The 22,856-nt window shown below is 37.3% G+C and overlaps 1 protein-coding gene across 10 annotated transcripts in view; it reads left to right on the top strand.

Annotated features, from left to right (window-relative positions):
• The window catches only part of LOC150084898 (uncharacterized), a 437,743-nt gene that overhangs the window by 172,073 nt on the left and 242,814 nt on the right, over positions 1-22,856 (top strand). For all 10 annotated transcript variants that reach the window (XM_090376690.1, XM_090376694.1, XM_090376693.1 and 7 more), the window contains exon 10: positions 21,248-21,700. In XM_090376690.1, coding sequence (XP_090232816.1) covers positions 21,248-21,700 — 453 coding nt within the window. The remainder of the gene's footprint in view (positions 1-21,247; positions 21,701-22,856) is intronic.

The following is a 22,856-nucleotide window of genomic DNA, read 5'->3' as shown; positions in this document are numbered from 1 at the left end:
CACTCCTGCAAAAGCACAAACCATCTTGCTTTTGCATACAGGAGACTTACCTAAGGGCAAATGATGACCCCAGGATGCATAATGTCACTATCATTCACAAAGTAGAACTGGGGATGGCCCCGCTCATGGAGGAGTTGCAATCCTTGTGGGCAACCATACCCCTTTTCAGCATCTGTAACTTACTACCAGCATAGAGGCAGTAGCAACTTGAATAACAGTGGGGTTTTTACTAACCGTTTGCTCTATATATTTGCCACCTGGTACTGACATCTGCCAGAAAGACCTTGATGATCTCGTAATGCAGTTGCCTCCCCCCTTTCTTACTTCTTGGGGACTTTAATGGACATAACACCCTGTGGGGTAGTGCTAGCATTAATAGAAGGGGACGAGTCAGAGCGTGTGCTCATTGACAATGACCTCTGCCTTCTTAATGTGTGAACAAACACCTTTTTCCACATGCCTACCTGTACCTTTTCTACCATTGATCTTTCTATCAGCTCACCTTCTCTTCTCTCGTCACTTACTTGGGAGGTAGAAGGGAACCTGTATGGAAGTGATCACTTCCTCATGAAAACCACCTTAATTACTGGGAGACCTTGTCTTCCTGTCAGGTTACTGCGGTGGAAGTTTGATCAAGCCGACTGGACAGCCTTTCAACACCTGGCAAAATTTGACAACTCTGCAGTCAGTCAGGAGCCTATCAATAATACAGTTACGTACATAACAGAAAATATTGTCCATGCAGCTGCTACTACGATTCCAAAAACATCCACATGGTTTTCTCCCTTTCCAAAACCATGGTGGAATCCAGAATGCACAGCAGCTAAAAAGGCTCAAAACAAAGCTTGGGGGACATTTCAACGATATCCTACCATGGTCAACCTATTAGCCTTTAAACGTGCATGAGCCAAAGCACGCTACATCCGCCGTCACAGTCAAAAGGAATCGTGGATCCGTTTCACATCATCCATTACCCAGACGACCAGCACTAAGGTGGTCTGGGAAAAAATCCAGAAAATGAAGGGAAAATACACAGCACACCCCTCATCGGTCCTTGAATATAATGCACACCCCTCATCGGTCCTTGAATATAATATGATGTACTATTGCAGACTCTACTGCAATAGCCAATGCTCTTGGGGAAACATTTTCTAACATCTCCCCAGAGTTTCTGGTCTTAAAGTGCAACACTGAAAAACAGGCCCTTAAATTCACATTGAAGGGTTCCCACCCGTACAATGGGCCATTTAATATCAATGAACTGAAAACAGCACTCGCCCGTACAAAGGCTACCGCTGTTGGACCAGACAACATCCATTATGAAATGATCAAACATCTTTCACCAGAATCCATGGACCGTGTGCTCTTCCTGTACACCAGAATCTTCCTTGAAGAGCATTTTCCGGATACCTGGCGCAAGGCAACTATTCTTGCTTTTGCTTAGCCAGGAAAGGATCCTAAATGTCCAAAAAACTATCGTCCTATTGCTCTGACCAGCTGTCTGTGCAAAATATTGGAGAGAATGGTCAATGCTCGTCTCTTATGGTATTTAGAATCGAACGACTTTCTCCCGCTTTCAGTGTGGCTTCCAAAGAAACAGGCTAATTAAGTGGTCTACACTGGACCACTTAATTAGCCTGGAAACATCGATCCGAGATGCTTTCCTAAAAAGAGAACACTTTTTAGGAAAAAAAGTGTTCTCTTTTTTCTTTGTTCATCTTCTTTGACATGGAAAAAGCATATGACACAACTTCAAGATTTGGTATTTTAAAAGGCCTTTACAACCTCGGTCTAAGAGGCCACCTTCTCATTTTTATTAAAAATTTTTTATCCTGCCGTTATTTCCAAGTTCGTGCAGGATCCTCCCTTTCGCGGCCCTTTTGCCAAGAGGAGGGTGCTACATAAGTTTATACGTTTGCTTTCTTGCATCACATGCCTCTATTACTATCAGAATCCCACCAAATCAGACCCGTTAGTCAAACATACTATGTTGAAGTTAGTCAAACATACTATGTTGACAGCACTGTGTAAAAAAATTCAAAGGAAGAGACCCAAATTGTGGAAGGATGGTTGGATGCTCCATAAAGACAATGCTGCAGTATGTAACATGCTCTTTTTCGCTGGTTTCTGGCCAACAGAGAGCATGTTTTCTGTCTGCCCTTATTTCCTTTTCAGGAAATCTTCTCTTTCTTCTCTTCAAATCTTTTCTTTCTTCTCATTAAATCTTCTTTCTTAAAATCTCGTTATCCCATTGTGTGAAATTTATTTGTTGTTTCCGTTACTCTCCCATTCTTCGCAAAATACTTTAACTTTTTGATTTTCTCCAATCTGACTTTCTTAATAATGAAGTTTTCCTAGGTGATTTTGATGTTCAAAACTCCAGCTAGCTTCCATTTTCTAATTATGTAAGCTCGGCTGGTACAGATGTGGAGGATTTTGCTATTACTGGCTTACGCAACTTATTTACTCTCTGGAATACCTGACCTAACCATACCTCACCAACAGCTTTTCAGTGTATGCAGTTAATATAAGATGTACTACAGTAATCACAGTTTATTGAGGATCTGTTCTGTCCCATGTCCATTTTCACTCTTGTGTCATTTGTAATGCTAAATGACGTAGGTGCTCTGTTCTTTTATCACTTGGTTATTTCAGATTCTAGAATCAGTTTAGGTCACATCACTGAAGTTGTTCTTGTAGGGATAAAATCTTTAACTCTATATTCCACCCTAAACTCTTGTTCTCTATCAAAACCGTGGTTTTTCAAAAAAAAAAAAAAAAAAAAAAAAAACAAAAATGCTAAGGCTGTGCTAGATAAGAATTTGGCATGTTGCAATTGACTTGTATCCAAATCTCCAGCTTAATTTTCTGCCTACACTAAAGCTTACAATAGTTTTTTTTTTTTTTTTATGTGAACCCCAAACACGAGAGGTATTAGAACCTATAGTACTTAGTACCGTGCTTGGGTTTGAGGTTAAGAAGACGAAAGAAGATATTTGTTGACATTGGACTTGAACTTCTGTAGATTGTAATTTTCAGGAAATACGTATGAAGGAAGGTTGTTCCAGAAAACGGCAGTTGAATGAATAAATGAGGAAGATGAAAAGTTGGTTCTGTGGGTTTGAAGTTGGACAGTAAATGGATGTTGGCTGGTGGCAGCACGTGTTCGGACTGTTTTGAAAGAGAGAGCAGGAATTATAGAAGCCAATTCAGAAGAACAGTGCCCATGGAAGTATCTGTAGAAGAGGCATGCAGCAGAAACAGTGCGTCTATGAGAAAGCGAGTGGAGAGACTCTGTTAGAGATGAATCATTAATTAACCTAACTGCCCTCTTCTGAATGGAATCAAGAAGCCGGAGAGAGGTTTTGGGGGCACCACCCCAGATATGGGAACAATATTCCATGGCAGGGCGAATTTGCGATTTATACAGAGTGAGCAGCTGTTTGGAAGAAAAGTAACGCCGAGAGCGAAAGAGAAAACCAAGTTTTTAAGATGCAGAGGAAGCAATATTTGTAATGTGCTTGTGCCAAGAGAGATTAGAAGTCAGGGTAATCCCCAAAAGAGATATATCATTTTGCCTAGAAATCGGAGTGTCACTAAAGATAAGCATAGGAGTAGAAGAATCCTTTTTGCGAGATATAAGACAAGACTGAGTTTTAGACGGGTTGAAATCAACTAAGTTGTCTTTGCCCCACTGGAGAATTACCTGAAGATTGGCATTTAAGGAATTGGTAGCAGATTTTCGAGAAGTTGAAGCTGATTGAGCAGGACAAGGTTTCTCAAAATGGAAAGTTGAATGCAATGTGCTATCATCGGCAAAACTATGGATAGGATTTCCAGTCAATGGAAGAAGGTCATTGATATACAAGAGGAAAAGAGTGGGGGAAAGAACTGAACCTTGGGGGACACCGGCATTAGTGGAGAAGTTAGAAGACAGAGAGCCATCTACCATCACCCTCAGTGAGCGATCAGAGAGAAAACTGGATAACCAATTACTAAAAACAGTTGGCAAACCATAAGATGGAAGCTTGTTTAGAAGACCTTTATGCCAAACACGATCAAAAGCCTTTGAGATGTCAAGAGCAACTACTTGTGTTTCACCGAACCTTTTCATTGAATTAGTCCATAAATGGGTAACATAAGCCAGAATATCTCCAGTGGATCGACACTGATGGAATCCATACTGGTGATCGTTGATCAGACGGACGGTTTCTAGGTAGTTTAAGAGTTGGCGGTTAATTGATTTCTCCATTACTTTAGAAAGAGTAGAAGTAATTGCAATGGGACAATAATTGGATGGGGGGGATTTGTCACCCTTTTTAGGAACTGGCTGGATATGAGCAAATTTCCAAGCAGAAGGAAAAACACCTTTGGAATAAGAAAGTGTAAAAAGGTGGCAAAAAATAGGAGTAAGTTCAGGAGCACAGGTTTTGAGAACAAGTGGAGAAATACCATCTGGACCTGGAGCTTTCTTAGCATCAAAATTCATCAAAATCCTTATGATATCCTTTTGACGGAAGACCACAGGAGGCATTGAATGGAGCGTGTTGGGAATGGTGGGAGGTGTTTTACCAAGATCATTAATACATGAGCTGGAAGAAAAATGGGATGCTAGCAGGTCAGCTTTATCCTTGGCTGAAGTGGCAACAGAACAATCTGGTTTGGACAGAGGTGGGAGCAAAGATGGGCAAAAGTTGCGGCCAATAGCATTGGCAAGAGACCAGAATGCTCGGCTACCATTAGGGCAAGAAGCAAGTTTTCTACTCTTAGCCTGTTCAAACTCTAGTTTGGACTGATTAATAACTGCTTTACAATTGTTGCGAGCTTTGGCGTAGGCAGAAAATGAAACTGAAGAATTAGAAACAAGCCAATTACGATATGCAACATTCTTCTCTTGGACAACCTTAGCACATTTATTGGAAAAGCAAGGTTTAGATAAAGGACGAGATTTTAAAGTGGAGTGTGGGATAAAGGATTCCATTCCTGCAAGAATAATTTCACTGACACGATCAGTTGTGAACAAGTTATTAAACTGGTGATGATAAAGACAGCTCTCTGTTTTCTAACTTCTCCAATAATGCAGGTGTTCTCTTCTCCCGAGGTTCAGTTCTTTTTCCTCCTCATGTATATTAATGACTTTACGTATACTAATGATCTTCCACTGACTAGAAATCCATTCTGTAGTGATGTTGATGAAAAGCACACTACATTCCTTCTTCCAATTTGAGAAACCTTGCCTCACACAAACAACTTCAGCTGGTTGAATATCTACCACCAATTCCTTAAATGCCAATTCCAGGTAATTTTCCAATGGGGCATAAAAAACTTGGTTAACTTTAGTCTCATCTTATTTCTCATAGAAAAAGAGGCCACTGCTTCCATGCTCACCTTTGATGACACTCAGATTCTAGACATTCAGATTACACTCAGATTACATATTCCTATTAGAGATTACACTGACTTCTCTTTGCACATGCTCTCTCTCTCTCTCTGCAACACACTGCAAATATCATTTCATTTGCATCAGAAAACTGGTTCTTGATGTTACATTTCTTCTAAACAACTACTCACTCTGCCCTACCATAGAATTTTTGTTTTCCACATCTGGGTTGGTTCTTCCCAAATTTTTTACTAAGTACTGTAGGTTCTAATGTTTAGAATTTGCATTATCTCAAATGTTCTATTTGATTAATGATCATCAGTATGGATTCCCTCTGTGTTGATCCATTAGTGATATCTTAGTGCATGTTACTGTACTCAACTTTCAACAGATTTGATGAAAAAAGTTCACTGAAACACAAACAATTGCCCTTGACCTTTTGTAAACAAGCTTCATTAGTATGGTCTGCTAAAGAAGCTTCCATACTGTGGTTTGCCTTGTTTGTTTTTTTTTTTCCGTTGGGAGCCAGTTTTCTCTCTGTGACTATTCATTGTGTGAGAGTTAGATGGCCGTCTGTCTTCTAAATACTTAATTGGTGCTGGAGCTCCAGCACCAATGCTACTGACATTCTCCCAGTGGTTGTAAATCCTGTCCATAGTTCTGCTTATGACAAACCATACTTTGTACAAACTTATTTAATACTCATTGGGAAGAAGAAAGTGTATAAAAATCTATCTTTTCAAAAAAGACTTTGGGTCCCATTTTCAACAGTGACATTCATCAGAACATGGTATTTATTATATCGAGACCTGATAAGTTAAAGCTGGACATCTTTACTTATCAAATTTCTTTCCTTACTAAGTATAACCCAGATTATAATCAGTAAAGATAAATGTATTTATTTGGTATAATCCTGAATTCAAATATCTTTTTTAGCATAAGCATACCAGAAATATTACTTCCTCTGAACCAAAAACTGCCTGCCTTCTCTTTTGGTCTCAGCATTATTTTTCTGTTTAGCAGCTACTAACTCAGTAACAATCACAAATCTTCTGCCCTGGAATACTATTCGTGCAAGTGAGTGTTGTTTAAGAGAGGTTTTGCTTCCAAAACCTCTCTTAAACTTCTCGATTCTGTCCAGAAGAGGACAGTCAGGTTAATTAAGAAGTCTTAGTTAAACATTTTAAATCTAAGGCAATGCATAGGTTGACATAGGTGGACAGTGAAATGTTGCGCCAGTTTGGTATTACATAAACATAACATAACAAAACAAAAATGAAAGTAGGAGTGTTTTAGGCCTAATGGCTGTAATAAGTATAACAAATAACTATATGGAGAAATAAAGTGGGCCAGTAAATCAGAATGTCTTATAATGGAGGTTTTTATTTTCTAGATGTTAGTCGGAACTTGTGTATTGGTCACTCACAAACTAGCAACACTTTTTGCGGATTTATTGGATGACTGTTTTTTGTAGCAGCATGTTAGATTTACTCCAGAAGCAATAAGAGGAAGCAATACCCTTGATTGGATTATCAGTGGGTTTTTTTTTTTTTTTCATGTGTTAAGAACCTGCAGGCAAAAGATCCTCTGGTTGTGATCACAGTGTGCCGATGTGGGATTTACTTACACATTACTACTGTCAAGGACAAAGGCTTTTGCTTTTGTAAGGGTGACTATAGCATTTTTAAATTTTGTACAGTGGGACCATCTCATGATGTTACCAACAGCAAATTCTGAATGGCAAGCATCCAGGAAGTAATTGTAGAGCCTACTAGGCTCTTCATACCATTTAGGAAATACTGTTCCAGACTTTGACCTAAATGGATGTCAGATGAACTGATAAGACGTGGTAGAGAAGAAAAATGCATATAAGTTATCAGGTGATACAAAAAGCTATGGTAGGTATAAACTAGTCGGTAATCAAGCCACAAATAAGTTTAGCAAACTGAACAGGTATTTTGCATCCACATTTACGCATGACGAGTTCTTTAGGGAGAGGACTGCCACAGTTTCATCAAAATCTAACTGGGAGCTCATGTTTCATGTTTGGAGAGAATTCAGGTTGATTTTGTGATAACTGAGAGGACAGTGGAAGAGAAATTGTTGAAGCTTAACATAAAAAAAAAAAAGGCTCCTGTGGCGGATGGGGTCTATCCAATTATATTAAAGGACGCAGCATAGGAGATAAGCAACTCTTAGTCATAATCATGAAAGTATCTTTGGATTCAGGAGAGGTCCCTGTGGACTGGAGATGTCCAAATGTATCCACAATTCACAAAGTGGGCTCTTAAGGTGACATGAATAATTACAGACCTGTTAATTCAACTTCTGTTCCATGTTAAATAATGCTGTATAATGCAGGACTGTCTAGACAGTAATGCAATTATATTTATAGCAGTCAAAGAATTGATTTGTTAATGGGTGATATTTGTCTGACCAATTTGATTGGACACTGATGCAGGAAAAAGTGTTCCGATTATAGAGGCATCACACTGACACCACATGTGAGTAAGCTGTATGACAGAGTGTTAGAGTGGAAGATGAGAGGAATGATTGAAAATAGGATGGCAGAGGAACAGTATGACTTTAGGCCTGGCAGATCGACATGGATCTAATTTTCTGCATCAGGCAACATATGGCAAAAGTGTTATGAACACAATAAAGAATTATGGATGGCATTTTTGGATATAAAGAAAGCATTTGATGCTGTAAAGAGAGAGAAAGTGTGGGAGATTTTGAGAAACTTAGGGTAGAGGAACATCTTGTGGAGAGAATTGAGAAAATGTGCACCAATACAGTGAGCAAAGTAAGAACAGTGATGGGGTTGACAGAGAACTTCGAAATAACATCAGGTTTGAGGCAAGGAGGCATCCTGTTACCCTTACTATTCATAGCTGTCTAGGCACCTCCGTAGCCAGGTGGGAAGGAGCAGCAGTGTGTAGCACACACTTCTTGATTAGACAGGGGTTCGAGCCCGTCACCACCAAATACGGAGGATGTGGAAAGGACAGGGAATGACCACCACATATCCCGGAGCAATATGGCCTTAGTTGCTAATGCTCCTAAAAACCAAATAACAAACAAACATCATAGCTGTCATGAATGATGTGCAATTTAAAGTGGTGGAACAACATGGACAGGACCAGATAAAAGTCATGCTCTTCGCAGATGACCTCTGCATATGGGGAGAGAGCAGGGAACAAGTGCAACGACAAGTTGATATATGGGCTAGTATGGCCAATGAATTTGGACTGGTTTTCAGTCAGGAGAAGAGTAAAGTAATTGTTCTACAGAGGAATGGTGAGCTTGATGGATACATTACAATGGAAGGGAAAGAGCTAAAAATGGTTAATAACTTCAAATATCTAGGAAGCACCATTAAAAGACTGGAGTGATAGATGAAGAAATAAGTAGAAGGATACAAGTGGGCAGGAATTTCTATAGGCAGACAAGAGATCTGATCTGGAACAGAAACATACGTATATATAAATACATAGCTTGATATATAGCCTTCTTACACTGAAGTGTAAGAAGGCTATATATCAAGGCCTATATGTAAGAAGGCTATATATCAGGCCTATTACATACCAATTCTGACGTATGCATCTGAAACTTGGACTAGGAGGAAAAAGAATGAAAGCAGAATTCAGGGGACAGAAATGAGATTTATGAGAAGCATAGCTGGAAAGACAAGACAAAATCAGGAATGATGTGATTAGGGAGAGAATTCAGGTTGAAAAACTCCAGAATAGGATTGAAAGGTTCTGTTTGAAATGGTTTGGACATGTCAAGAGGATGAAAAAGAGGTGTTTGCCAAGAAGAATGTTTGATTTACAATCAAGCAACAAAAGACCAAGGGGAAGACGAAGAATGAGATGGCAAGACATGATAAAGACCGATGTCATTAAGAGAGGAGGAAACTGGAGTGAAATCAATGACGGTGAGAAGTACACGGACAGGGCGTGGTGGCGAGGCTTCATACATCAACCCATGGAATAGTGGAACTATGACAGATGATGATGATGAAGACTCTGATGCAGTAAGAAAAGATCTGGATGCAAAAAATAAGTTTGATATCCTATACTTGTATTTCAGGAAAGCTTTTGATACTGTTTTACATAAGACTTGTTCAAATTGGAGCAGGGTGGCATTAATGGCATGCTACTGCTCTGTATAAATGGATGATTGTGTGGGAGAAGACAGAGAGTGGTTGTTAATAGACTGCACTTCATAGACTAATGTTATTAGTGGAGTTCCCCGGGGTTCAGTGCTATTTTCTGTATTTATTAATGATATTAATAAAGATATGTCAGGTTTCATGTTTAGATGGTAAAAAGGTTGGCAGGTGGTTAATGACAGCAATCAGGGAAAGCTACTGCAACGAAATCTAAAAAAATTAGGCAGATGGGCTGAGAAATGGCAGTTGAAGTTTAATACTGACAAATGCAAGTACTGCATGTGGGTAGCAGTAATACCACATTAACATTCCAGCTGTGTGGTGCTATATTTAAGGTAGTAGAAAACGAAAAAGACCTGGCGGTAATTGTGAAGTCAGATATGAAGTTCTCTGAGCAATGTAAACACATTGCCAGGACACTTGTGGGTTTTGCTAATGATATATAGGACCTTTTCCAGCAAGGATAAAGAGGTGATTATCCAATTGTATAAGGCAGGGGTGGCCAACTTAATTTGTGATGTGATCTACTTTTTTTTTCTTCAAAATGTGCTGCGATCTACCATCTCAAGAATTTCATTGCACATGATTAATAAAGTTAATCTACACATATTGAAAAATGTTGTTTATAAATTTTAAAATTAAATACAATTCAGAATTCTTATTTTAAATTCATATGTATTTAAAATTCTAATTTATGTGAAGTTTGTGTCTTCATGGCATCCGCCAAGCTTTCAAAATTGGGGATATACTGTGATAAGGCCAACAGTGAAGAATCTTCTGTATGCAAGTTCGTAAGATTAGAGCGATTCTTCATCTTTGTTTGTTTCAAATACGAAAAGGCTGATTCACATAGATATGTGGAACCAAAACAGCAATTTAAAAGTTCACTGCATTTTTTTTTCGCTTTTCTCGGCAAACATATTTCCAAAAGTCCTTATCTGATGATCTGGCTTTTAGGAAGATATCGTTTCGCAATGTAATAATTTTATTTTCAAGTAATATTTTCTCCATGTGAAAAATCTCAATGATTTTTTCTGAAATTTGTTTTGTATCTAAGTCGACATTAAATGGATAAAAAATATATTGAACAATGTCTTCAATTGTTTTAAAATCACTGAATCTGGTTTCAAAGTCATCCACAACTTTCTCAATTTCAGAAACATATTCTCACTATTAAATTCAAAAACAGAATATTTTTGCAAATGAACTTGCATATTTGCAAAATCGAATTTTTATGCAGAAATACTTCTAATCATATGTCACCCACATTTTTGTTTTTTCCTTGTAATTTCAAATTCAGATCACTAGATCGTGGGTATAGCTTAGCTTAATTTTTCCGCACTCACCTCATAGTAATCCGCTTAGTTGGTGGAAAGTTTTACCACATATATAGTGGTTATGAGATTCTAATAACTTACGGGGATTATAAATTTAAAAACTAAGTTATGGGCTTTAAAAATTTTTCTAAGAAAGGAGAGTGTACCTTCCATTCTATGGTTGACTAATAAAAAAAAAAAATTGTCTAATTAAAATTTAAAAAAAATTTTTTTTTTTTTAATTAGACAACCATAGAATGGAAGATGCACTCTCCTTTCTAAGAAAAATTTTTAAAGCCCATAACTTAGTTTTTAAATTTAAACCCACGATCTAGTCATTACATCACAGCACATAAGGACTCCTTAATATATCGAGTCAAATTCAGATCACTTAATTTACTGGTAAAATCTGCCAAAAAAACCAGATCACACAACCAACTCCGTATTTTGTCGCTGCAGATAATCATCTCCCCAAAAACGTTTGATCAACAAATATAATTTTATTCCGCAAATTTAGAAATCTCAATAGAGACTTACTCTGACTTACTATCTGTGTGTAATATCAGATCTGGTTCATTTTCATTGAGTTGCATTTTGACAAGTCTCCTTTGAAGAGATTGTCCTCTGATGGAATTCACAATTTTGAAAGCTATTTTAAATTTAAACCCACGATCTAGTCATTACATCACAGCACATAAGGACTCCTTAATATATCGAGTCAAATTCAGATCACTTAATTTACTGGTAAAATCTGCCAAAAAAACCAGATCACACAACCAACTCCGTATTTTGTCGCTGCAGATAATCATCTCCCCAAAAACGTTTGATCAACAAATATAATTTTATTCCGCAAATTTACAATTTTGAAAGCTATGTCCATAACACTTTTAGTATTTAAGTGTTTAATCTTTTGCTGGCTCATCTCACTCAATCTGAGACTTCATCATCCTTTGGCACAATGCAATGAACCAACGTAAGCAGGGGTCGAGGTGTGGTGCCCACACCACATGGAAGAATGCCGCCTCTCTATGTTACCAGGCAGCACTAGGTGGTAGATGACTCTCATCAACCGGTGCAATACCACCACTTTGCTAATTGGAGGCTTGAAGTGGTGGAACCCATGTTTAGTCTCTAGAGCTAAGTTCCGGTCAACCCTTCCCTATCTCTTCCATCATGCAGTATGATTGATGACTTTTGAGGTTATGATGAACGTCGTGGCGAGATCCAATATTCCTTACATTTCGAGGGTACAGCTCTAAAACAGTGTTCGCTGGCCGGCTGCTAGTTAGTACACCAGACCGAACCTATTGGTAACTCTCTAGGAGGCTTCTGGATCAGCTAGTGTATAATCTTGCTACCTCTACTCTGCCAGATAGTGACTGGAGGGAGTCCGAGTAGTGTGCATGCAGGGAGCATTGTTGAGGCCATATTACGTCAAGGATCTGGGTATATTCTTACCACGTGTACGCCATATCCAAAAATTTCATTACTTCATACAGCATGTCCCACCCACTTTTTCTTACTATTTAATACACCATGAATTGTCAAACTAATAGAGCAAGCTTATCTGCGAAAAGATCTAAACCTCCAAAGCACTTCCTAATTCATTTCACAAATATACATGGTCTCAATTCTAATCTCAACGATGTCCATTTCCACTTGCAGTCTGCCAAACCCTATGTACTTTTTCTGACAGAATCTCAGTTATCGGTTGATTCAACTACTGCTCATCTTATTTGCCCAAATTATTTGCTGTATGATTCCTTTTGCCTCAAAGGTGGTACTTGTGCATATGTCTGTTCTGATATTCCCTGTCAGAGACTTGGCAATTTGGAATCTCCTCTCTTTGATCTTCTCTGGCTTAAAATCTCTCTACCTCATTGTCTCAAATTCATCTGTTGTCTCTACTGTTCTCCCAACACCACTAATCACTTGGAGCTCTTTGACTTCCTCTCTTTGCAGCTTGACTTTCTCCAGTCCAAGTTTACTAACAGTGAGGTAATTTTCCTTTGTGATTTTAATGTTCACAACTCCAGCTGGCTTCCGTTTTCTAGTCACACCGATCAGCAGGTCGAGATGCTGAGGCTTTTGCAATTACTAATGATCTAGCACAGATTATTCATTTACCTACAAGAATACCGGGCAATCCTAATCATACAGCCAATACGCTTGATCTTTTTCTCACAAACAACCCTTCTAAGTACACGGTTGAAGTGAGAGGTCCTTTAGGCACTTCAGATCACAACTTGGTGGTTGTCTTTTCTCCAATGGAACCTTTATCTCATGGCTATTCCCAACCTCGTGTTGTTTGGCATTACAAGAATGCAAAATGGGATGACCTGCGAGACTTCTTTTCTTCTTTTCCTTGGTTGGATTACTGTTTCAAAACTTCTGATGTCAATGTTTGCTCAGATCGTGTCAGTGAAATTATTCTTGCAGGAATGGAATCCTTTATCCCACACTCCACTTTAAAATCTCATCCTTTATCTAAACCTTGGGTTTCCAATAAATGTGCTAAGGCTGTTCAAGAGAAGAATGTTGCTTATCATAATTGGCTTGTTTCTAATTCTTCAGTTTTATTTTCTGCCTACACCAAACTAGAGTTTGAACAGGCTAAGAGTAGAAAACTGGTTTCTTGCCCTAATGGTAGTCGAGCATTCTGGTCTCTTGCCAAAGCTATTGGCCGCAACTTTTGCCCATCTCTGCTCCCACCTCTGTCCAAACCAGGTGGTTTTGGTTTCACTTCAGCCAAGGATAAAGCTGACCTGCTATCATCCCATTTTTCTTCCAGCTCACGTATTAATGATCTTGGAAAAACACCTCCCACCATTCCCAACACGCTCCATTCAATGCCTCCTGTGGTCTTCCGTCAAAAGGATATCAGAAGGATTTTGATGAATCTTGATGCTAAGAAAGCTCCAGGTCCCGATGGTATTTCTCCACTTGTTCTCAAAACCTGTGCTCCTGAACTTACTCCTATTCTTTGCCACCTTTTTTCACTTTCTTATTCCAAAGGTGTTTTTCCTTCTGTTTGGAAATTTGCTCATATCCAGCCTAAAAAGGGTGACAAATCCCTCCCATCCAATTATCATCCCATTGCAATTACTTCTACTCTTTCTAAAGTAATGGAGAAATCAATTAACCGCCAACTCTTAAACTACCTAGAAACCTTCCGTCTGATCAACGATAGCCAGTATGGATTCCGTCAGTGTCGATCCACTGGTGATATTCTGGCTTATGTTACCCATTTATGAACTAATTCAATGGAAAGGTTCAGTGAAACACAAGTAGTTGCTCTTGACATCTCAAAAGCTTTTGATCGTGTTTGGCATAAAGGTCTTCTAAACAAGCTTCCATCTTATGGTTTGCCAACTGTTTTTAGTAATTGGTTATCCAGTTTTCTCTCTGATTGCTCACTGAGGGTGATGGTAGATGGCTCTCTGTCTTCTAACTTTTCCACTAATGCCGGTGTCCCCCCAAGGTTCAGTTCTTTCCACCACTCTTTTCCTCTTGTATATTAATGACCTTCTTCCATTGACTGGAAATCCTATCCATAGTTTTGCCGATAATAGCACATTGCATTCAACTTTCCACTTTGAGAAACCTTGCCCTGCTCAATCAGCTTCAACTTCTCGAAAATCTGCTACCAATTCCTTAAATGTGCAATTTAGAGTGGTGGAACAACATGGACAGGACCAGATAAAAGTCATGCTCTTCGCAGATGACCTCTGCATATGGGGAGAGAGCAGGGAACAAGTGCAACGACAAGTTGATATATGGGCTAGTATGGCCAATGAATTTGGACTGGTTTTCAGTCAGGAGAAGAGTAAAGTAATTGTTCTACAGAGGAATGGTGAGCTTGATGGATACATTACAATGGAAGGGAAAGAGCTAAAAATGGTTAATAACTTCAAATATCTAGGAAGCACCATTAAAAGACTGGAGTGATAGATGAAGAAATAAGTAGAAGGATACAAGTGGGCAGGAATTTCTATAGGCAGACAAGAGATCTGATCTGGAGTAGAGGCCGACAGTTTGGGGAAAATCAAGAGATCTGATCTGGGGTAGAGGCCGACAGTTTGGGGAAATTCAAAGGTCATCTGGATAGTACTTTCGGGTAAGGGAAGCGCATAGGATGATAGGATTAATTTCCTTTTTATTTAATTTTTAATTTCATTTTTATTTAATTTTTAATTTCATTTTTATTTAATTTTTAATTTCATTTTATTATTTTTATTTATTTATTAATTATTATTATTTATTTATTTATTTAATTTTTGTTTTTATCATTGTTTTGTTCGGATTTTTTTTTTTTTTTTTGGCTGGTGCAGCATAAGCCATAGGCTTTCTTGCACCATACGGCCGTTACTAATACTAATACTAAGTCCAGAACATACAATATTCCTGCACTTTTTGGTCAGGTAAAATTACACAAGCCTGGATTTCCGATTCGACCTATTGTTTCCTACAGGAACTCGGCATTTTCAGCCTTAGCCACACATGTATATAACATTATAAAACCTTTTAGACAGGTTATACAATTTGGGATTAAGAATTACGATACATTATTTAATAATCTTAAAGACTGTAGACTCGGCGACAATGACAATTTATTCTCATTAGATGTTACCTCATTATATACGAATGTAAACGTTGAATACACATTAGATATTATTTGGGATATGTTAAATAAAAACTCGACACCGATTAATTATACAAAGCTGCCTATAAAGGAGATTTTTCACTTAATTAAACTATTAGTTGAGGCTAACTACATCACCTTTCGAGACAAGGTGTACAAACAAATTTTTGGATTACCAATGGGTTTGAGCCTGAGTGGCTTAATGTCAGAGATCTATCTCTCAACGATTGAGCAGATACATTTGACACCTTTTCGTCCCCGTATCACATACTATGGGAGGTATTTAGACGATGTTCTAGTTATTACCGATAGTAGTACTATCCAAGACATTTTACATTCGTTTAATAATATTCATTCTAGACTCAAATTTACATTGGAAAGGGAAGATACGGATACTAAGTCATTAAACTTTCTAAATTTCACGCTTACCCGGGACTCGAACAAAATACAATTTAGCATCTATCGAAAACCCACAAACACCGGTATGCTTCTACATTATAATAGCTACCACCCGTTCACCTACAAAAGATCGATTATCTTTAATCAATTTCAAAATGCCTATAAATATTCAACGACGGATTCTGCTTTAGACTCAGAAATACAAATATTAACTAGCAGATTCTTGAACAGGGGTTATCCCATTAACACAATAAATCGAATTAGGGTACAAGCTAAGGATAAGATACAAAATACTGCACCAATCAACAATAGTAATATCAAAAAATACTTTATTTCTGTCCCATATGTTGAACAGTGGCACAAACAGCTTAACAGATTCTTTAAAGATACCGAATTTAAAATTATAGCTAGGCCTATACGGAAGTTACACACTATACTGAACAATCGCTCGGTTCTTTCGGCGTTCGCAACACAAATTAATGATCTAGTATACAACATTTCTTGCGGTGATTGCGACTCGTCTTATCAGGGTTCGACGCGGTTTTCTCTTAATATCCGTGTAAATCAACACGAAGCCTCAGTTCGTGCTTCTCGTTCAGCAGCGTCAGAATTAGCCTTTCATGCCATTAACGAAAAACACACTTTTTTATTTAACGAGGCCAAAATACTTAACGTTCAACGTAATTATACGCGACTATTAATTGCAGAAACCGTTGAAATTAAATTACACGAGAATTCTGTTAATGTTCGGCGGCCATATTTGATCTCCGATGCGTGGACCTTTACGCGCATGCGCGAAGACACAATCACTACAGTATTTAAGTTGCAGGTTTAGCCGGATTCGGTAATTTTCATTCCTGTGATCACGACAGTCGGTCGAAAAGCATTGTCAGCTTCAGGAAGGAAAATCGTTTTGAATATTTTCGTTAGATTCTTTTAATTGCGTTAATTTGAATTTTAATTGTTTTGAATTGATTTTGAATTGTGTTAAATTGATTAGTTAATTATTTATATTTTACTTTAATTATTTATATTTTACTTTAATGTACCGGTAAGTTGTCGATTTTTTCGTTTTTTCCGTTTTAATTTCTGGAGGGTATCATACGGAAGTGTTCCTCGTACTATATTGAGGTAAACTCCTCTTATTAATTTACTTACTATTTATGGAAAATAGCTCACTTGTTGATTTAATCAAGCATGCATTTTTCCAGCTTGCCCCTTGCTAGGCATTATTTTCTGCTTCTTCACTCTTTAATTGTTCTTAAACTGATCACCAGCTCATGTAAGTGCTGTATGAAATCTATTTTTTGAATAAACTGTTTTTTGTTAACATAAATTAACCTAAGCAACTTAACTAAAGCAGTTTATGGCTTTTTATTTTGTTCTCCAGTAACTTACTATTTATGAAAAATGTTCGCTGTTGATTTAATCAAGCATGAATTTTTCCAGCTGGCCCCACACTGGGTGTTTTCTATTTCTTCACTCTCAACTTTTCTCAAACTGGTCAGCAGTTCATGCAAGCACTATATGAATAGCCACATAGCTGTAATTTCCAAGTTACAATTTACTGAATTAGTGATAGCACTAAAGGAGAGAAATGTCTCCCCTTTTCTGTATATATTCTTAAAGAGAAATGCAATCATAGATATGAATGTCAGTTTGCGTTCTTAATATTTCCTATTTGTAAAATTGTGTTTTTTTTTTTTTTGTTGGTTTTTTTTTTTTTTGTAAAATGGGAAAGATTTGTTTGAATTGTAAAGTATCAGATTTTATAGTTTCCTATATGTATCTGATAAAAAGTTCAATTAAGGTATTTTTGTTGAGCTCATATAAGAAAGTTAAAAGACAAAATGTTCATTTGACACCAGAAAACTGGAATGTATTCCAAAAAATTAGGTTAATTTTCATAAATGTTCACTGTTCACTTTTTTGTTAATATTCTTCTATTTTCAACTATTTTCAATCAGTGGTAATAGATGTAAAGGATCTTGTCTCCTGAAGATGGCTGGCTGCAGAAGTATCTTTGGCTGGACATTGTCATTGCAGAAAAGTTCAGCTTCACTGCTGTTCTCAATTGCTCATCCATAAATGAAATGAATGTCTGCCCTTTCAACATTAGAGTGCTGATTATTCATAGTGAATGTAAAAAAAAATAATGTGGATTGAAAACAATAGGAATACCCATTCACTTTCCCAAGTACTTTCAGGACAACCAAGTACTTTCAGGACAACTACAAATACCCAAGTACTTTCAGGACAACTGATAAATTAGAACAACTGATGACTCACTTCAAGAACATTTGCCTTACTCAGAAGTAGTAGATGGATTTTTTTCCAAAATTTGTGCTGTCAGATATGCAAATGATTCAAATTTGCCTTTCACTTTACTTATTGATAGGCATACTTACCTTCACTCTGTGAAAAAAAAGGAAATTGCTATAACTCAGAAAAGAAATGTTTTTGGATGTATGTCCATATGAACTTTTTTTTCATCCCTGTGCTCAGTAGAACATGCCCCAAAGATTTCTGAGACCTTTCAGAAACATCCTGTTTAGAGATAACTTGATTTTAGGAAACGCAAAATTTCCAGATTTCATGAAAATCAGTCCTCTCCGAGTTAATAGTTGTACACAGACACAATGTCAGATATAGTAAAGATAGTAGATGCTTTATGCATTAGCACTTTATGCTGAGGCATAAAGCACCTACTGTGCCTAAAAATAGTATTAATATTAGTAATGGCCAAATGGTGTAAGGAAGCCTAAGGCTATGCTGCACCCACCAAAAAAATAAATATACAAATAAAAAAAAAAATAATAATAATAATAAGAGAAAAGGAAATAGACAACCTGTGCATTTCCCTCCTCCCATAGGTAACTATCTAGCTGACCTTTGAATTTCCCAAACTGTTAGCCTCGACCATCCACATACACAACTTATTCCAGTAATTTATAAATCACTGGCTAAAATAAAACTTCCTGCAATTCAGTCTAAACATCTCCCCCCCATAACTTAAATTTATGGCCCCTAGTTCTAGAATCATTTATAACCGTGAAAATTTCATTTTCATTCATTTTACTATTGCCTCTCAGCACCTTAAACATCTCAATCAAGTTGCCTCTAAAGTGCCTCATTTCCAAGCTGTGCAACCCAGATATTCGAAGTCTTTCCTCATAAGGACGTCTTTTTGCCGATCTCACCAAGTGAGTTATCCCTGTCTCTGGACCCTTTCAAGAAGCTTTGTTTATTTTTAGGTATGGTCGCACACTTGAACATAGTATTCCAAGTGTGGTCTAATAATAGCCTTATATAATGGGATTATGATGTCCTTATCTCTACTAGCAAATATTCAATAAATCATCAATAGGACACCATGGGTGTTCCTTGCAACCTGTCTACAATGTCTTCATGTCTGACCATATCGTAACTCCCCTTTCTTCCATTACTGACTTTAGTTCAACTCCACCAAACTTTAGTTCAACTCCACCACACAGTTATTTTACTGTACTCCAGTGTAAGTAGTAGTAGTAGTAGTAGTGGCACCTGATGCAAGAAAGCAAGTGCTAGGAGCTTATGCAGCATCAGCCAAAAAAAAAAAAAAAAAAAAATCACACCATACCCTCCAATTGCCTGTCCAGTTCCTCCTTAAATTTATTTAACCTATCAACTTCCACAACGACAGATGGAAGTTTGTTCCAGCAATTAACCACCCGCTGGCTAAAGGCAAATTTCCGCACATCTATTCTACATCTATCCTTTCTTAATTTGAACTTATGTCCCCGTAGGTTCGTATTCTGAACAAGTGGGAGGATCCCATCAGAATTCAGCGTGCTCAACCCATTCAAGGCCTTATAGACCTCAATCAGATCACCGCGCAGGTGCCTAGTCTCCAGCCACTGCAATTTGCAGAACTTAAGCCTCTCTTGGTAAGAGGATCCCTTCATTCCCCTCACCAATCGTGTTGCTCTTCTCTGTACACGCTCAAGCAAATCTACATCCTTCCTAAAATGAGGCCTCCAGACCTGTACGCAGTACTCAAGGCGTGGCCTGACCATTGCCTTATACAGAGGGACAATCACCTCCTTTTCCCTGCTAGCAAAATTCCTATATATCATTGACAAAACCCCATGACCTGCCCTAGCAGCCTGTCTACATTGCTCAGAAAACTTCATATCTGACTGCACAATTACTCCCAGGTCTTTTTCATTTTCTACCACCTTAAGTGTAGTACCACACAGTTGGTACATTTCTCTGGGGTTACTTCTACCCATATGCAGTACTTTGCATTTGTCAAGGTTAAACTTCAGTTGCCACTTCTTAGCCCATCTGCCCAAATTATCTAGATCCTGTTGCAGTAGCACACTGCCATTACTGTCATTAACAACCCTGCCAACCTTCGTGTCATCTGCAAACTTCGACATTAAGTCTGATATACCTTCATCAATATCATTGATAAATATACAAAACAACAGTGGACCCAACACCGAACCCTGTGGGACTCCACTAATAACATTAGTCCACGAAGAGCAGCACCCATTGATTACCACCCTCTGTCTTCTCCCACTTAACCATCCTTTTATCCATTGTAGCAACTTACCCTTAATACCATTCTGCTCCAATTTGTACAGTAGTCTTCCATGTGCAACAGTGTCAAAAGCTTTCCTGAAATCCAAGTATATGATATCAAAATTATTTTTTGCATCCAGTTCCTTTGTGACCACATCATAATAACCAATCAAATTTGTCAGACAAGACTTTCCCTTAACAAACCCATGCTGTGTCTGAATTATTGCTGCAGTCTTGTCTAGATGATCCTGCAATGCATCTTTAACCAGTGACTCCATTATTTTACCCGGAACAGAAGTTAAACTAACTGGTCTGTAATTATTCGTGTCACCCTTCGAACCTCCTTTGTGAATTGGGGATACATTTGCACATCTCCAGTCCGTGGGAACCTCCCCCGAGTCCAAGGATGCTCTCATAATTATGGCTAAGGGTTTGCTTAGTTGCTTTGCCGCCTCCTTTAAAATAACTGGATAGATCCCATCCGCCCCAGGTGCCTTTCTTATGTTAAACCTTGCACTTGCATCATGTGCCTAAAAATAAGTTGCACTTTTGAACTCAGCATGGATAACTCAGGGAAGGTAACATATTAGAACAGAAACACCCATTATAAATTTCAGTTTGCAGACTTGTGTGTGTTATTAATGAAAAATTACATGCATTTTAATATATATTTTAACTTTATCAGTGCTATTAATTTTAAATTGCTGTTGTTGCTGTTTAGTTATTTTACCCTGTATTTTTTTATACTTTAAAAAAAAAAATAACAGGATCTGAGAGAGAAAAATTGGAAAGCTATGGAAGTTTTAAATTCATTTGAAAAAGCTGCAAGTCAAGCCTCAAACCTACAAGAAGTAATAAAAACCCTTGAAGAAAATTTAGTAAAAACTCAAAAAGAAGCTGAAGTACAGGTTCTAGAAGTGCAGAGGATAGCAGATCAGAAAATTTGTGAAATGGAAAAGTGTCTTCAAGAAAAATATTCATCAGAATTAGTGAGAGCCAGAGATGAAAATGAGAAAATCAGGAAAGAATCTGAAAATCTTATAAAAGCAAGTCAGGCATTTGTGGATGAGAAAATGAAAGAAGCTGAAAATAAAATGAACGAACAACAAAGGTTTGAAAATGAAAAGTTCCTAAAAATAGAAGCTGACTATAACAAAAGAATACAAGATGTGGAAAATAGTCAAAAACTTAAAGAAGATGATGCAGAAAGAGCTAAAAAGGTAAATTTACCAAAAATTGAAATCACATAAGACTATTCTGTTATATTGGCAATTCAGAAATTTTGTATTTTTATTTGTTATTTGAAATTTAAAATTCTATGTTTAATATTATCAGTTTTCACGTCACATTTTCCAGTTTTTACATAATAGCCAGAAGTAAAGATGCATTTTTCGAAGTGCATGTACATTATGCAAAGGACTGATTGTACATCGTAATAAAAATAAAAAAAAATTTATTACAAAAAAATAATAATAATAAAAATAAAAAATTGTTTTTATTACAAACTGCATTTTGGACACTTGTTGTTCTCTCTTCTCATCCTTTTTGTTGAATAAGCATCCTATATGAGAAGCAGTATCTCCAAAACTTAGATCATAGCAGTTGTTTTCAAACTGTTGGATACAGAGACATTTAAAGTGAGGCATGGTATGGTAATATATATTTTTATTTACATGTGGAATGCATTATTCCTTAGCAGCTGTGTCAAAAACAGAAAATATTGAGAAATTAATATTTATGAGAAACATTTTTACTACCTCAAAGAGTTTGGTATGTTATGTACAAAGACACTTAAAACTCATTTAACATGCCATTAAGAAAAAAATACTGGAGTTCTTAATGAAGCATTGGTTTTTGTTTCAAGACAATGCTTGGCTATATACAGCATAATACACACTAAAATTGTGAGCTGGTGAAATTTCAGGATATCAAATCCTATTGTTAACCCAAAAAGGGGCTGAAAGCAGAGAAAAACAGCCCTTACTCTTAGTGATCCACTGATAGACAGGCCATCAGAGTCGATCAGAAAATCTTTGACTAATGTGCAAGGTTTTACCATTTCCAAAAACTTACTCTCAAATCTACAGGTATACCTCACTTAACAATAATTCAGTTAATTGTTCTTAATAATAGTATTAAAATGGTAGCATGTGCTAGGAAGCAAAGCTTATGTATCTGCTGTCAAAAAAGTTTCTCTCTCTCTCTCTAGTTTTGCATTTTTATCTACTTTTTATTTATCTAACACATCTTTTAATCATCTACATTAGTTCTCTGGGCACTACAAGCCTATGTGGTAACTTGTTCCAGTAGTTGATTACTCTTTGACTAAAGGCAAACTTTCTTACATGCAGTCTGCCATTATCTTTTCTTAATTTG

The sequence above is a fragment of the Mastigoproctus giganteus genome, chromosome 6, assembly GCF_048544385.1.
Source record: "Mastigoproctus giganteus isolate SK-2022 chromosome 6, ASM4854438v1, whole genome shotgun sequence".
Taxonomy (NCBI): domain Eukaryota; kingdom Metazoa; phylum Arthropoda; class Arachnida; order Uropygi; family Thelyphonidae; genus Mastigoproctus; species Mastigoproctus giganteus.
Note: the sequence above shows the minus strand (reverse complement) of the source record. Positions and strands in the feature narration are given on the sequence as shown.